Genomic DNA, 17,212 nt, shown 5'->3' with positions numbered 1-17,212 from the left:
GCTATAACTGCCAGTCTGTAAGATAAGAGAAACAGGGCCTTGCAAAATGTCTACTAGAAATTACATTCACCTACATTTTCCCACCAATTTGGCATTAGATAGCCTTGATATGTTTTAGGAATACATTTCCTTGAAATACCTGACTCCAGAGGGAGTCTTGACCTCTACTGTCTTTGAAAACTAGTTTCCATTTTGCCTAAAAGAATAGCAGCAAGTCTAGATTGATAACTGAAAAAAYTTTAAGCTTTTAAACTTTACAGATAAAACCTCTGCTTTTAATTTTGGATTACGTAGACATTCTATATTGTATGACAGAATATATGACATTTTCTCCGATCTTCTAGATATTTTCTCAGAATTAAAAGAATAGTACATACTCCAAAAAGGAGGGAAAAAAAAAAGACATGAGCAAAAAATATTCCATCCTTCCTACTAAGCAACACAGAAAAAATGACCAAAGCACGTTACAGCTCACAATACATGTTTATTAGAGATGTTTACAGAAAAGTCTGTGAATTACTGCTAGTCTAAGACTGACAACCGGGGATTTCATGGTTTATGGCTTTGTTTTTTGAATCATTTAAAAAGTTGCAGAACTGATAAGTTTTGGGGCTATTCAATCTTATTAAAAAAAGTTCACTTCAGAGATAAAGGAGAAGGTGGTTACACTAGTAATTTAGTAACTACGACCAAATAGAGTGTAGAACTTAGCAGGGTTTTTGCTGCAGACACATTTTGCCCCACACTGCAGTTCACTGAGAGGCTGGAAAGGTATGCAGAGACTTTTCGCTCCCATGGAGGGGGCACCAGGCTCAAGATCTTGATCCCTGAAATAAAAGCATACTCATAAATAAATTTATTTTAAAATAAATGTAAAATAAAGTGTATTATTAAAAAAAAAATCCCCAAAGCATGCTAATGAGTCTGAAAGCTCTAAACTAAGGAGTTTACTGGTTTATGTGAAATAGCAAGACTCAATGGTGAGAAATATATATCAATGTTGCACCTATAGAAACCTWACATTCATGTTTTATATTCAAACTATTTAGGTTTGATCTTGGTAGAGCCTTTCTAGTTCAGTCATATTTTACCTGGCAGTGGTCTTCTTGATCCAATCCTCACACTCAGTTTCCCCACAAAAAGGAATTTGTACAATCTGAAGCAGGGGGGGGGAAGAAAAGTCAGTTATGCAGCTTAACATTAAAAAAAAAACTCCATTTCTCAGAAAGATTTGTAAGCCTTAATATCTCATATACACTTGAAGTGGGAGAAGCACAAAACCACTAAACAAACCCAAAGGAGCATTTAAATCAAGTCAGTGTACCAAGTTTTTTTTTTTTTTTTTTTTTTTTTTTTAACAGGGTATCTTATAACTCTGGAAAGTATAAATACTATTCTCTTGAAAATGCTGTTCTTTCAGGAAAAGTTTAAATCTTTCAAACTGCAGAACAAATGCTTGCTTGCATACTGTAAGAGAGCACCTTTGCCATGAAGTTTCCGTTTTAATTCCAGTAGTCTGAATTTTTGTATTTTCTGAACAAGACAAAGACAAACTTAAGATAGAACAGAACTGCCAATATCACATTTCTCTCTTAGGAAGAGGGGCAGGGTATTTCAATACATTTGTTATTATGAATATTAGATAGAATGTTAGTTAGACTGAAGCAAGTGGAGGGAATGGAGCCGAAATGATAATCTTGTACACTCAAATGAGCTGAGGCCAACAATACCTACTAAATCTGCAGACAGTCATTTTAATTCTATCAAAATAGAATTTCTTATAGGAAGAAAGAAAAACAGCAACAGGAATTAAGCAGTAGTAATTAAGCCTGTAAGGTTTTTTCTTAAACTGTAGCCAGTGCTAATACTGTATAGTTTGAAGAAGTCACAAAATAAGTGTGCCATAAAATTTTGTCCATACAACATATACGGGTAGATAGAAAAACAGTCACAAAATGACATACCTCAGTATTTTTTCGATACAGATCCTCTGATTACAAATAAACTTTCATAAATTCAGGACTAAAATGGAACAAGTGTCTTCAAGTTGGAATGGAAAAATAATCATTTACATTTCCAAGTTTAACTACATTATATACTAGATCTGGTTTTGAATTCTCATCTAACACAAATAGGTCAATTCTCTCATAATAGTACTATTTGAAAATTTATACAGAGTAGAATTATTTGTTAAAGACATGAAGTTTTTGCTTTGCTTTGTTTTTAAATCTACCACCAGATTCATCAGATGCTTTGGAGATACTTGTACCAGGAAAATGATACTTGATAGGCAGCAGGAGCGCAAAATATTTTGAAAACAGTATTTTACTTATATTTAGTTATGTAGAGRAAAATAAGGCAGGGCTGCTACTTCAACAGCTATGCACAAGAATATCTAAAAACTCTTTTATCTTCAACTTCATAAGCATGATAAATTAATTCCTCCTCTGAGGTTCACAATCAAATCTAATTTATTACAAGACTCAAAAGAAATAAGTGCAATAAAGAAGCAAAAAAAAGAAAAAAAAAAGACAGAAGGCCAGGACTAACAAAGGTTTACTCACCTAGCTCTTTAAAAAAGTCAAGAAAAAATAACCATGAAATTAGTGACAATCAAAGGATTTTCATCAGAAATTCTGAAATTTTCAGAGTAGACCTAATTGGTACACAAACCCCCTAATCTCTCTTTATAACACATCAAGCCTTAATGATCGATCCTGGGAATTCTACCTGAATAAATTCATCTAAACATATGAACAGTTTCATAGGCAGCAGGGTGGTGACACTTCAGGGTTAAGATTTTATGTCAGTATCCCTATGAAAATAGGTCACTAGAGCTCAATTGTCCAACATTATCGGTTATACTTTGCATCAGCCCAAGACGATTTCTGGTTCCCAGCAATTCTCAATGAACCCAATGGCTTCTAGTAAGATCATAACAGCAAATCTGCTTTGACGTAAATAGCATGTACTTTAGACTCTTACTTGGACCTTATTAGGAGGTTCAGCAAGTGTTTTGCACTGTCTGTATTAGAATAACGACAGTAGCTTATCTTAATCTGAATATTTACATTGATCTCTCCAAAAAGCACTTTCTGACAAAAATGCAACACTTAATACTGAGTTTTATGCCTTGCATTTAAAGTCATTCAAGGCATGCTGTTACCTGTTATGTAAGATTAAGAATTTTGAACGATGCTTGCCTGGAAAAGGCTTTCCATTCCTATACTCTTCCTCACAAAAAACATCTAACAGCTCTACAAGAGAATCTTGTTTGGTTGTGACAGGACAGTTCAATAAAGACAACAACAGTATTCACATATAGGCTGCAAAGTTTCTAGCCTCGATTATTTGTAATGGACAGAAAGAATGTGAAGGCACTTACCAGGACTTCAGAATGAAACGAATTTCCTTACCTTTCCTGAATCAAGTTCTTTTTGAAAGTCTTCCATAGTATTAGCCACCACCATATGACTTTTTAGGTCTTCAGAAGCTCTAGGAAGGAAAAAAAAAAAAAAGAAAGAAAGAAAGAAAGAAAAATCAGTCAGGGTAGCTTCAGGCACATAACCTCCCTGACCAACTAAGCTAAGTTTTCCATCAGAAAAAATAAAAGTCAGAAGAAGAGAAACCATACATTCACTAGAACCTTCTTAATCAGCTTATAGCTTTCTATCAGTTTTGTCCTCAAAAAGATAAAATTTTGATAGTTATTCACACTGTTGTGCATGTCAGTTAAATATTGACCAACTGTAGATAGAAACGCACAAGTTCTACAGACAAACATGTATTTTATAATTATGTTCTAAACCTGAATAGCAGAAAATTTCTTAAGTAGATAAAAATATTCAGCTTGTAAACAGCTTTGATTACCACAGAGGAAACTATACTCCAGCAAGAAAACTAATTTGCTATGGTGCTGATCAGCCAGTCAATTCTTTCTCAGTATACTCACTAACAGCAATTTGCAATGAGTTGCTCTGGTATTTGGCCTATGTGACAACTGCAAATAACAATTCCAAAAGCATGTGACGCCTTATAAGATGACAATTCTATGAAGGTCAATAGGATGCAGGCTTTTAAAATACCAAAGTCACRTCTGAACATAAAACTTCAATTACTGAAAATTCTTGGACAACTTAGTTTTYAAAGTTTCTTCCTAAAAGCATCTTTCAGGAGGGAATCCTGCAAAATATCACCCCATGAACTTTTTACAATGCATTTTTTAATATCATAAAAGCATTGTTAGAAGTATTTTTTTAATAGGTTCACTACCTTTCTTTCAACATTCCTTTTTATGAGCACAATACAAAACTTATCACTAAATCAGAAAGCAGTTTTAGGGATTAAAAAAACAAAACAAAACAAAAAAACAAACAACAAAAAAGATGGGCCAATCTTGCCATTCTGAACAGTTGAATCAATGAAATGAGAAATGTTTCTGACAAAGTGCATCTGTGATTAGCACAGTAGTTTACCATACTCTTCAATCTACCTGTTATAAAGGTTAGCATGGATCTCCTCCAAAATCTGTTTGAGTTTGTCCTCTGCCTCATGTTCAGAAAAGGTCAGCTTCTGCCCTGTATCTCTCCTGACGGCTACAAATTGTTGGTTCTTCATGTCCCGTGGTCCCACTTCAACCCTGACTGGAACACCCTTTGTTAAAAAACAAAGTCAATAAACAAAAAAAAACAAAAAAAACCAAAAAATCAAACTGTTATAATGTTTATTCTCAAGAGTTTTTTTTTTTTTTTTTTTTTTTTTTTTTTTTTTTTTTTTTTTTTTTTTTTGCTACAATATTCTTTAAGAAAACCCAGCATATATTCTACCTCTATGCATTTCTGACTTTCCCATCTGCACACACTCTGCTTTCTTCTTGCACATTACACCTTGCTCCAAGCTTGTTTCACTAGCTTGGAGACTGTACTTCTACCAACATGCAAGTCATACTAAGACTGTTAAAACACAATTAAAAATAAGACAGTTATCCCAGATAGTGGAAATCCAATTTTAAAATCTGATTATTTACTTTCAAAATCATTTAAAAATCTAGTTCCTCCAATACTCCCTTTTAATTCTGACTGCATGAAACACTTTCAAATGTACGAACAGCAAATTTTAAAACCAAGTTCTGTTGAACACAGCCCTGACAATTATTAATTGCATAGAAAACTTGATAGTAAACAGGTAGTTGCTTTCTTTACAAAAATCTTTCAGACTTCGTAAACTCTGGTGAGAAGAACCATGTAATTTCTTATCTCCTATACATATAYATAGGCAAGGGAAATCTTATCAGTAAAATAAATGGAAGAAACATCCTTCAGYGTTCAGCAGGTGAATAAGAGAAAGACACTTATCCAAACTTTCCACTTATTTCATGCTCTGAAATCTCTTGGAAGTGATTCCTTATTCTCCCCGTTGTTGTTGTTGTTTAATACTAAAAGGACTTATATAGTAAAATCTACCTTAAGGGTAAAATTCTTACTCCTACTGCAAAGCTACATAAAAATCTATTAAAACTGCCATTAACGAGCAACTTAAACTGAACAAATATTCTAACTTATGGCTTACAATCAATGAATGGTTTCATTAACGAAAGTTCAATGCAAAGCATTTAGCATTTCCACCCCATTTTCTAATTGTAATACTACTTCTTAATGAAGCAAAGAATCCTCATGGCCACATACAAAAGCTACCTAAAAAAGAACAGTGGCATTAATACCAGGAATTAACTTCCTTATCAACYCTCAGCAAAATAAGTGCACTTTGCCCGCAATTTGCCTGAAAATGTTATTTGCATAACCTACATATTCTTATTGTGCCAAAATTTAAGACAGCAAGACAAAATACTAGGGTTCTCTCTCTGGGACATATATGCTAAAATTCTGTGTGTATTAAGAAGAGAAGAGACTAGCACTGGGTAATTCGGAATCAGCATCAAAGTAAACAGTACATGAACTGTGTGCGAAGTCATAGCTGCAGGCACTCCAAATACCGTTAGACTTCTACCAGGGCAATAAGCCTTTCCCTTTGTGAGCTGAACACCCAAACTATTTGTCTATTACCACAGATCTGTGAAGACGACTGACAAGAGAAAATAGAAGTCATTAAGAATGCTAATTAGAAATTAGGTCTCTTACTTCTCGACATGACTCTGGAACAAGATTTGACATAGAAATTTCAAGGATGTAATTAGCTACAATTTCAACACAAGGCTGTACATAGAAATGTCTTGTCCTCTATATTTCAGTAGATTTTATAAAAAGCATAGTTTGCTCCCCGCTATGCCTCCTCAATAAATCTAATTTTATCTGAAAAGCTTCAATTACATGGATTGTTGGAATTAAGAGTTCCATTTAAAAAATATAAAAGGTTAGAAAAAGAGAGAAGAAGCTTGGACAAATGAACTGTTGACAACTCAGGGCGCAGGGCAGGTTTAGCTCAGTTGGTCAGAGTGTGGTGCTGCTAATGCCAAGCTCWTGGGTTCAATCCCTGTACGGGGCTATGCTGAGAATTGGACTAGATGATCTACCAAGGTCCCTTCCAACCTTACCATTCTATGATTCTTCTAACAATTTACACTGAAGATGAACACGTTGAAACTAATTGCAAATTCAGAATAAAAATACGATCCCATAACATACTCAATATATTACTCAAATACTAAAACAGCATTGTTTCCTTCTGTTCACTCTTTTTGCTTTACCTCACACAAAGCCTCTTACAGTTGATGAAACCAAACTATTTCTTCCAGTYACTTTATGAAGGGTAACATGGTAATTTTGGATCAACAAAAACACTCCTTTCCTTGTTAACAATATACAAATTCAGCTCTGTTTTCCACTGTGTGCTGAGAGTGTACTGTTGTGAGCCTGGTGGCACTTAACRTTAAGACGGATTTCCAATTTGTAATTTGTATTATCAATTTTATTTTCTGTATACATAAAACAAAAATTTAAGTTTAAGAATTGCTAATAACACACACATCCTAGCAAAGAGAGTACATCTGCAAAAACATCTTTTCTTCATTTTCAATAAAGGAAGTATCCTAACAGAGGTGATCACTGATTATTCCGCAGCAACATTTTTATTATTTTTATTTTTAAATTAACAGAAATATTTGACTTCAAAATATAAGTTATTCTGCCCAACACACATACCCCACACACATGCTTCAGAAGATTTATTGGAAGAAACATACCTTAAGTTCCCAGTGATTGAACTTCCAACCAGGTGAATAGTTGTCTCTTACATCAGCACGTACACGGATATTAACACTAAGTAGTCTATTACGATATTCATTACATTTCTTCAACAGAGCCTCTCTGTCTTCTTCAGAAAGGGAATTTGTGATACCACAGGGAATAATTACAACCTGCAATATAATGTGGCATGTACTTATCGTTATAAGCAAATTAGCTCCTATAACAGCCCCAAAACAGTACTGTGGCCCTATAGCCAAGTAATTTCTTTCAAGATCTCAGAAGTAACAAATACAAATGGAGCTTGGCCACCGCAAGTACCTGGGATCTGCAACTAAACTAATAATGTGTATTAACTTCATACTGCATTTTCTGTAATTAGATTGCTCCTAATCCCTAAGAGCACTCCTTCTAGGTGCCAATACGAAACAYTTATGAATTCTAAGGCAGGAAAGGAAAGGAAACAATAATTTAAGGCAGGTTATGGAACATTTTTACACACCTGAACACAGGCTACTCGAGGTGGGAGCACCAACCCCATGTTATCTCCATGGATCATTGTCATTACACCAAGAGTTCGAGTTGTAAGGCCCCAGGAGTTCTGATATGCAAACTGTTTTTCTCCTGGTTTCTTGGGATCTTCAAATACAATTTCAAACATCTTTGAGAAGTTCTGCCCCAGATGATGTGAAGTTGCTCCCTGAAATAGTTGCACATAGAAAGTTCTGCTCAATGAAAAGTTAAGTCTATCAGTCTAAGAATTTCCTCTTGCTCTATTTACTGAAAGAGATATTCTTTTTATGTATACATACTTGGATAGCTCTTCCACTGGCAGATATAAATGCTTCTACAGTGGTAGTGTAGTCACCCCCAGCAAATTTCTCTTTTTCAGTCTTTCTTCCTTTCACAACAGGTATTGCTAACAGTTCTTCATACACTTGAGCATACAGATCAAGTATCTGCATTACCTATGAGGAACATACTATCTTAAGAATTACTCAGCATTTTGCATTTGCTAAATCATGAAATGCTTTCACACACAAAGCATTAGCAAAATATGACATCTAAAATATTAACATTCTCAAATCTTCAAGATTGTGATTAAAAAAAATTGCTTCAATCATTTGAAACCTGAGATATATCCTATGAATCAAACATTTACAATTATAAATCTCAATATAAAACAAGAAGAGTCACTGCAGAAATGCCATGATATCAAAGGTTACATTAATTTTTAGTTTCCACCTAAACATTTGAGTAAGTGCTCGGAAAGTATGCCATCACAGTCTCTGAAACGTCTGTCTTTGGGCAAAGAAATGTTAAAATTTCCAAAAATTACAAAGTGAACTGGTTATTTTGATTTTTAAGGAAAATAGGTATCCTTTATGGAGATCACACTCTTCAAACTGCATATTGTTTGAAGTGACCAAAGCCTCACAAATAGGTTACATTTGAGAAAAACTGGGTTCTAGTTACATTCAGTTGTAAAGACCGTCAGTCAAAATAATTCAGTGTCACACAGAGAAAAGGCCTTGGAATGAAGTYCATTTAAAGGAAAATCCTTCGCTCAGTTAACTCCTTTTTGCAGAAGGGTGCTCTAAGAAAAGGAGATAGATTTCCACTAAATCCTAGTAGAAAGATTTGCTTGTATTGCTATGGAGTAAGATAGCTTTTTGAAARCAACAGCATCAACACATTCAACTGCTTTTTACCTCCTCTGCTGCTTCTTCATATGTTGCAAATGCTGTGTGACCTTCTTGCCAAAGGAACTCACGAGTGCGAAGGAAAGGTTGGGGATGCTTGAACTCCCAACGCTGCAAAAAGAAAACAAATCATTAAAATTTGTGTTTAATACTGAAGGGAGTTTATTATTATTATTACTTTAAAATTGCATCTTTAAGTATGTTACTAGCTTTGCTCACAAATTATAAAATTCTGCACAAGGTTAAAAAAGGGGATGATTTATAGATTTATATTTGYTTTAATAATATAAACAAAAGTGCACTTTATTAAAAGTAGTGAAAAAAACAAATCACATAAGCCACATTCATATTTTTGCYATGAAATGTGTGGTGACTACTATTATCATGCTATATTCACACAGATTTCTGTGCTGCCCTTACAATTGAACAATTCAATGAGAAATTGTCTACTGACATACCACAACATTGCACCACTGATTAAGCTTGATAGGAAGGTCCCTGTGTGACTGCACCCACTTTGCATAGGCAGGATACATGACTGTAAAAAGAAAGTAAGTTTTGGTTTTCTGTAAAATATGAGCAGTTTATCCTAAAATTTTCTTTTTGCTATACATAACCTTGACATCCTCTGTTGCAAGAAGTACACTTTCATGTYTTAGTTCCATTTAAAAGATGCTTTGTCTTGACATACAAGATTTTCACTAAAAGGGATATTTTAATTTCATCCTGTCTTTGGAAAATAGCTTGCTTATTGTTGGTCTAATAAAGGAAGTAGACCAACATGCACTCCAAAGCTTAATATGAACAATGTTATTAAATGATGCTATATTTGAGACAGTGGCTTAGAGTTATATGTCTAGGTTCATAGATAAAAAAAAATTCTCCAACCTCAGGAGTTTTCAGGATACTACACCATATGTATGTTTCAATTAAACTCATCCAGCTATGTGTCTTGAAATGTTTATTTAAATTACTTAAAGAAGCTAGTTTCATAGCTGTAGGTAAAAATACATGGAAAAACTGGAGTGAATTACAAAATGAAGACATTTTCGTATTAAAAAATTACTAAAACCAAACATCTCTTCCATTCAGGGGAAGTCAGACTTCAGGATACTAACAGACAAATCCCTAGAGTGATTCTGAAATACTTAATAAAAGTATATTTGAGGGAATTTACAGTGTGCGAGAAATTTGTTTAAGCAGCAGCATTTTTTAGAAAATTTTGATAAGGAATTGTAGAGAGAATTCTATAAGATGTGTTTCTACTTTTCAAAACAAACTTTTGTTTATCAACTCAAGAGTTGTTATTTAGTCACTTTATACCAGTTAATGTTTTATTTACAACCAAAAGGTATCAAAAGWAGTCTACCTGTTTCACTTGTGGGACGTACAGCAATGGGTTCAGCCAGCTCTGTTTTCCCAGATCTTGTGACCCAAGCAACCTACAGGAAAAACAAACAAACAAACAAAATAAGCTTACAGAAAACTTGCTTTCATACTCATCTGCAGACTAAGTTTTCTTGTATTCAGACTAAAGTAATGTTTTGAAGTGTACCTCAGGAGCAAAGTCAGCAATATGACTCTTCTCTTTCTCTAATGCAGCCTGGGACACAAACATGGGAAAGTAACAGTTTTCCACTCCGAGTTTCTTGATCTCTGCATCGAAGAAGTTCTTAATAGCTTCCCAAATAGCATAAGCCCACGGGCGAAGAACATAGCAGCCACTCACATCATAGTATTCAATCATCTCCGATTTTGTGATCACCTTTCAAAAAAATGTTATTTAGATACTGAAGTTTCAGTTTCACACACAAAGAACATTCAATACTTCAAGCCTGATGGCATCCAGAGGGCTGGAGCACCTGTGCTATGAGGAACGGCTGCGAGACCTGGGCCTGTTTAGCCTGGGGAAGAGAAGACTGAGGGGGGATCTTACCAATGTGTACAAGTACCTGAAGGAAGGGTGACAAGGGGATGGGGACAAACTCTTTTCAGTTGCTCCATGTGACAGGACAAGAGGCAATGGGCAGAAATTGARGCACACGAAGTTCCGCCTGACCGTGAGGGSGAATTTCTTCYCTGYGAGAGTGACGGAGCASTGGACCAGGTTGCCCAGAGAGGTTGTGGAGTCTCCTTCTCTGGAGACCTTCAAGGCCTGCCTGGACTCAACCCTGTCTAACATGCTGCAGGTGACCCTGCTGAGCAGGGAGGTTGGACTAGATGATCTCCAGWGGTCCTTTCTGACCTTATTGATTCTATCATTCTATGCCATACAAGAAATGTCTCCTATTTAAAAACAAGCTCTTTGCGCTAGGAAAATTACTAAGATGTTTTCAGAACACTATTGTCACCTATAACTTGAAAAAGTTGAACAGAAATATTAAGCTTAATAATAGATCTTGATAATTTAAACTCTTAAATTCAATTTTATGAATCCAAGTAAAAACAGTAGCTAATTTCCAGAATCAACAAAATGTTCTTTCATATGAACTGTTTCTAGCTCATGTCAGAAAAAGATTTTATTCTCTTAAGATATATGCAAAAATTTTTTATTAGGAAGAGGTAATGTACACCACTAATAATTGCCTACCACTCCTTCATAAATAGCCTAATCTAACCTTCTCTACTCTGTGGCTGTTGCGCACCTCATGACACACCAAACTCGTTCAATACTAACAGATACTAACTTTTATTATATGCAGAATAAAACTTCCAAGTCTGTGAAATTCCTACCACTTCACTAAAGTGTAGTAAAGTCACATATACACACTTAACAAAAGATGAATTCATGCAGATATATATGGGGGAGGGGTGAAGCAGATGGCACTCATCCTTTCCACAGCTCCCTAAATTTATTTGGTGCTTCAATCTAGGAGTTTCTACTTAGGATCACAATAGAAACAGAAGAAATAAAAAAGAAAAAAAAAAACAGATCTGGATACCTAATTCTTTAATGTAAACTGATATTCATTTACCTGAGAGAACCAGTCTGCAAGATTTTCTTCCTTTTTAGCTTCTAGACCCAGCCTAGGGATATTAGAAAAGAACCAGATCAGTGCTATGTAGAGCATTTACCAGTGAAATGTATGTTAAAAAGGAATGGAGGGGAAGGAGCAGGAAACAGAACATTTTACTTCATAAAACAATTTTTTTCTCATGAGCCCTCCCAATTTTTTCCTGAGAGTTCAATATGAATTGGGTCATGTATGCTAGTAGTTCCTCAGCTTGGCTTACAGAAGTATTTCCTAAAAACAGCTCAATTTCTTTTCCACTGTTTGGACTCTAATTCCTCTCAATAGTTACAAAGAACTTCATGCAGACACATTAAAAAAACAGGCACCTCCAATAAGAATTCAAGGCTGCCAGACCTCATTGCAAGCTGTTTTATTCAATATTTTTAAAATCTTTTGCCTAGCCTATTGCTACAGTTTCAGAAAACATGCAACTTGAATTCACTGTTTGTTTAAACATGTCAGTCATTCTGTTTGAGACAGAAAACTGACCCTACCATCAAAACAAAGATAACTCGTAAAACTACAAGATCTTAAGGCTAAACCCCTCTACTTTTAACAAACTCTAATAACAATCAGCAAAAGTAAAGCTTGCATAGCTCTGTAAACAGAGATGTTTTAGGGTGTAAATGCATTTTTCTTGCATAATTTCTATATAAAATAACCACATCTCTGCCTCTAACATATAATAACCATATCTGAAACAGTAAGTGCATAGTGTGGTATGATACATGCTGTGAAAAGGTTTCTAAACTTTTATGGTGGGAGCAGGAAAGGGAATGTACTGGGAAAATTCCACCATTAACAACAACAGTGTCCAGCTCTGGCTGGGGTACATACTTCTTGCAATATACATTTTGAAAACCCTGGTGCAATAAAATAAGTATAAAACTTCCCCTTCCCCCCCCCCCACTGTTTTATTGACCAAGAAACAGCAGTTCATATGTTGAAGCAAATAATGAATCATACCAAGTTCTTAATGACAGCTGAGCCACAGTAACAGACTGTGCACATTGCTTTATGTTTTGTAGAAGCAGAGTGGAATTTTCCTCAGTAGGATCCTGAGTTACAACTGACACTAAACAAACTGTGGTAACTTGCTTTTGCTTGCTGTCCATGCTTTCAAGTAAAACTAGAAGCTTACAAACCTCTCTAAATCTGAACAGCTGTAAACAGTTTAGGTTTCTAGTGTATAGATTAAAGATCAAATCTTTACCTAGTTTGTTTCTTAGGGCCTTGACCTTCTCCTGGTCCATTTGAGGAGACCTCATTACTATTCTGCCCTTGCAAAGGCTCTTTTTTGGGGCCATCATTTGGCTTCTGTTGCTTATTCTGCTTTTCAGACTTGTTCTCTTTCTCTTTCTTCTTTTTGTCTTTGTCATCAGCACTACTAGTGGAAACTGGTTTATAGTCAACTCCTGCAACACACTTGTACTGGGCCTTCAACTGAAGCAGTTCCTTAACAGCAGCATCTATCTTATCCTTGAAGAACATACAAATAAAATGAAATTTATATAGCAACCTCAGTAATAARATGAAGCTGTCACAGGAATAAAATGTACCTATGCATGGCACTGTGGACCTCTACATAGTGTTGGAGAAGTCTTTGCACAAGCAACACATTAACATTTTGATGTTCACTTATGATAGGAACATTTTAAAAAGTACATTTTGGATCTTGAGAATTCAAACGTTACTTACTTTGAATACAGACTTCTAATTCCTATAATCGTGGTTAATTTAAAATAGATTTTTAGAATTAAATCTATTACATTTTTATATTATAGTATATGCATGTCTTTACCTTTTCTGCTTTCTCTGATTTCAGTCTCCTAACTTCTTCTCCTTGAAGAGCTACTTTATTAAACAGGGCTTTAGCTTCAGGTGTGTCTGGACCACTGGGTTCTGTGCTTGATGTTTGGGACAAAGCACCTTGAGCCACTGGTGGATGTCCGGGCTTGTAGTCCTGGCCAGTCTTTTCTTTATAGTCAGCTTTTAGAGAAAGAAGGAGTTTTACTGCTTCATCTATTTCATCCTATAGGGAGGACAAATAGCAAGATGCACTGGTGAGGATTCAAAAGAGAGCTGATTTAAAAAAAAAAAATGATTTTCAGGCTAAGAACAATCAAATTCACTCTAGCAATAAACAGTGCTTCATGACAGGAGGAGGACTGTAGTAACAGCTATCTCAGTGTAGTTAAAGCAAGCTTTCCTCCAAGCAACAGAGGTATACTTGAGAGCTACCACATTACAGCAGAACACTCTCTTTGCCCCACCTGGCTAGTTACTATCTGTTAATAAACAATTACAGTGGAATCTACACTGAAAAACGTAAGTGTTTTCCTTCAGAAACAGTTTTTCATTAAAAAAAAGTAATTCTGCAAGTYAGAAATTCAGAGACCAACAGGGTGGGGAGGGAGCACAAGACATTCATGCAAAATTCACTAAATTTATTTTTTATTTATTTTTTAGTTTTGGAAAGTATTCTATTGCTGCAGCACACTAGAACCTGTGTTTGAGACAGATGGAGATTAAGGAAAAAGTAAAATACATTACAAGCTTCTGATCTACCATGCTCATGCCTATTCCTCTAAATGTCAGGTCAGTTTTGACTTTCTGCACCAGCAGAATTTAGACTTTGTATCTCAGGAATCAGGGAAGCATTCTGTATCAGACATACGCGTGGCACTGCCAGATTACGCAAGTTTGATGACCRAGCTATGACTGGGATATAAGGGAATTTGTACAATGTTTGATCGTTACTTGGTGAAAGATTTCCACCCAGTGGCAAAACATGGTAAGAATTGCAATTGATTACTCTTTATTTACTGTTATACCTTGGAAGCTTTCTCTGCCTTGAGTCTGCGTACCACTTCCCCTTGTTCAGCTACATGATCATAAAGTACTTTTTCATCCACTAAGCTAGAGGGTKCCAAGTTACTGCAGCATACAGAAGATAGAAGTGGAGTAGAAGGTATACAAGGAGGAGCTGAAGGTGGATTTCCAGGCTTGTATTCTTGACCTGTCTTTTGTTTATATTCTGCTTTCAGATTTAAAAGAACTTTCACCGCCTCATCTATTTGTTCCTGAAGCAAGAAAGGGGAAAAAAAGAAAGCAGTTGCAGATAAAAGAAACAATACAGATGCAACACAACAGCTACGGTAACACAACCTTTAGTAGAACAGCACTAACAGCTGTTGCAATTAAACATCCAAAGCTAACATGTTAGTAGGAGTTGGAGTACTGAATTTTATGATTTAACTTTTTAACCAAAATACATGGAAATTCCATTCTGAAGGACCTAATCAGGCAGTATATATAGGGGCTGACTTCTGTGCCATTAAAGCTCCCCCTAAGCTCCCATGCAGCTTAGTTCCATGCTGTTACAGCAGCCCATGGTTTTTTACACTGTAGAAAGTGAGCAAATATACAGACTCTGAATAAAAAATGATTTTCTGGCCGCTATCAAGTTATTACCATATTTATTATTATCCTTCTAGTCTTCAAGTTACAGCCCTTTTTTCAAGTTACTGCCTATATTTCCCTTCACTCAGGYTGTAACATTAAAAAATAAACAAACAAAACTTGTTTATTTCCTTTCCTGGTTCTCCATGCACTATCATAAAACTGGTGAAATCAGCCCTAACAGTTTAGGAGAATTACAGCAGGCATTTCATAAAAGCTAAAGTATTTCCTTACACCTTGTTCTTCAAGTTTCTTAAAGTCTACAATGAGGGTTCTGTTTACACTGAAAATATCATTCCACTCAGAAGTATTCACTGCCATTATACCTTCAAGGCTCTCTCTGATTTAAGTTTGCGGACTACTTCGCCTTGTTCAGTTACTTTGTTGTACAGAGATTTGTTGTCTACTGGACATGTGGATGGAGTACAAATAGGAGAAGAGTGAGCAGGGACAAAGAGCACAGGTGGGTTTCCAGGTTTATAATCCTGGCCTGTCTGTTGTTTATATTCTGCTTTTAGGGTCAAAAGGACTTCCACAGCAGCACCTATCTGATCCTGAAGTGGAAAGAGAAAAAAAAAAAAAAAAAAAAAAAAAGAGGGAAGAACATAGCATAGATGTATAAACATGAGACTCTGAAGTACACTTTAAATACTTCTATGAAAAGACCCTCAGTTTATGGATATCTATTCCATTTTCTTTACCATTTAGATGTTTAAAGAGGTTTTCTCTGCTATTTTCCAACTACTATCAAGTATGTTCTGTTATGTGATATACAACTCTAACAGGCTTAAATAAATTTATAACATTAGTTTAGATCTTGCTCTTTATGTAGATTTTGGTAATAGTGTCTTGGTGGCACCATATAAGTATGTAACTACCAGGCATAAAGTGTATCATTTCCCATCTTTTCTTGCTCTACATTGGGAAGAGCAGAAACACAGCTACCAGGAGCTATGGTTTCTACGCTCAGTGTTCCACATGTTCAATAAACTCCTCAGCCATGAAGATGTGCTGAAAATGTCTATAATATTTGGGTTTTTACTAAAAAAAAAAAAAAAGAAGAAGAAGAAGAAGAAGTTTTAAATAGCAAGTCACTCTTATAAAAGCCACAGTTTGACCACACTGAGTAAAATAAGTATTGCAGTATTTCAACCCCAAGGACCGCATTCAAATACTTAAACTCATGCTGTGGGGCGAGTCCTATCCACAATTCAGAATAGTAACSTAAGAAATGTAGGTATTTACTTGTATCTTTATGAATATTAACAAAAACTTTATCATATATGACTATCTAAAGAATGACAATTTGAAAAAATCAGGCAATAATAGAACATGGCTCAGTGAATATAATGATCATTATGAAAACATGGAACCAAAAGCACCCATTCGCCTCCAGAGACAGAGGACAATGGGCTACGGAAACCTAAACAAAAACATTAGTTCAACCAGACACCTTAGATGCTTTCTCAGCTTTCAGTTTTCGGACCACTTCTCCTTGCGCTGCTACTTTATCATACAGAGCTTTGCTATCCGCAAGGCTAGAGATGTCAGGCTTTGAAGACACGCTCTGTTCAGCTATAGATGCTGGAGGATTTCCAGGCTTATATTCCTGGCCTGTCTTTTCTTTGTATTCCGCTTTCAAGGCCAGTAACAGTTTCACAGCTTTATCAATATCTTCCTTTGCTGCCTTCTTAGCTTTCAAGTCACGAACTATATCACCCTGTGCAGCCACTCTGTTGTAAATGACCAAGGGGCCTTCAGGTGCAGTACAGTCAGGAGCAGAGGTATCATCAAGTTGAACAGACTTTCCTTTAACAGCTGAGCTAGCCTTCAA

General features: G+C 35.6%; 1 protein-coding gene across 3 annotated transcripts in view; it reads right to left on the bottom strand.

The window, feature by feature from the left end:
• Positions 1-464: 464 nt before the first annotated feature.
• The window catches only part of EPRS1 (glutamyl-prolyl-tRNA synthetase 1), a 40,400-nt gene continuing 23,652 nt past the window's right edge, over positions 465-17,212 (bottom strand). The window contains exons 18-34 of one of the 3 annotated variants that reach the window (XM_085326077.1): positions 16,832-17,206; positions 15,705-15,932; positions 14,751-14,999; positions 13,718-13,948; positions 13,130-13,395; positions 11,878-11,929; positions 10,458-10,667; positions 10,272-10,344; positions 9,361-9,440; positions 8,912-9,013; positions 8,012-8,167; positions 7,702-7,899; positions 7,199-7,372; positions 4,493-4,653; positions 3,417-3,495; positions 1,092-1,156; positions 465-827 (exon numbers count right to left, since the gene is read on the bottom strand). In XM_085326077.1, the coding sequence (XP_085182203.1) occupies positions 677-827; positions 1,092-1,156; positions 3,417-3,495; positions 4,493-4,653; positions 7,199-7,372; positions 7,702-7,899; positions 8,012-8,167; positions 8,912-9,013; positions 9,361-9,440; positions 10,272-10,344; positions 10,458-10,667; positions 11,878-11,929; positions 13,130-13,395; positions 13,718-13,948; positions 14,751-14,999; positions 15,705-15,932; positions 16,832-17,206 (2,850 nt within the window). In that variant the 3' untranslated portion in view covers positions 465-676. The remainder of the gene's footprint in view (positions 828-1,091; positions 1,157-3,416; positions 3,496-4,492; positions 4,654-7,198; positions 7,373-7,701; positions 7,900-8,011; positions 8,168-8,911; positions 9,014-9,360; positions 9,441-10,271; positions 10,345-10,457; positions 10,668-11,877; positions 11,930-13,129; positions 13,396-13,717; positions 13,949-14,750; positions 15,000-15,704; positions 15,933-16,831; positions 17,207-17,212) is intronic. The other 2 variants (XM_085326078.1, XM_085326080.1) reach the window with 2 other exon arrangements.

The sequence above is a fragment of the Rhea americana genome, unplaced genomic scaffold (genome assembly GCF_003343005.1).
Source record: "Rhea americana isolate MKP2758 unplaced genomic scaffold, rheAme1 scaffold_127, whole genome shotgun sequence".
NCBI classification, from domain to species: domain Eukaryota; kingdom Metazoa; phylum Chordata; class Aves; order Rheiformes; family Rheidae; genus Rhea; species Rhea americana.
The sequence above is the reverse complement of the archived record's forward strand: the minus strand, read 5'-3'. Positions and strand labels throughout refer to the sequence as shown.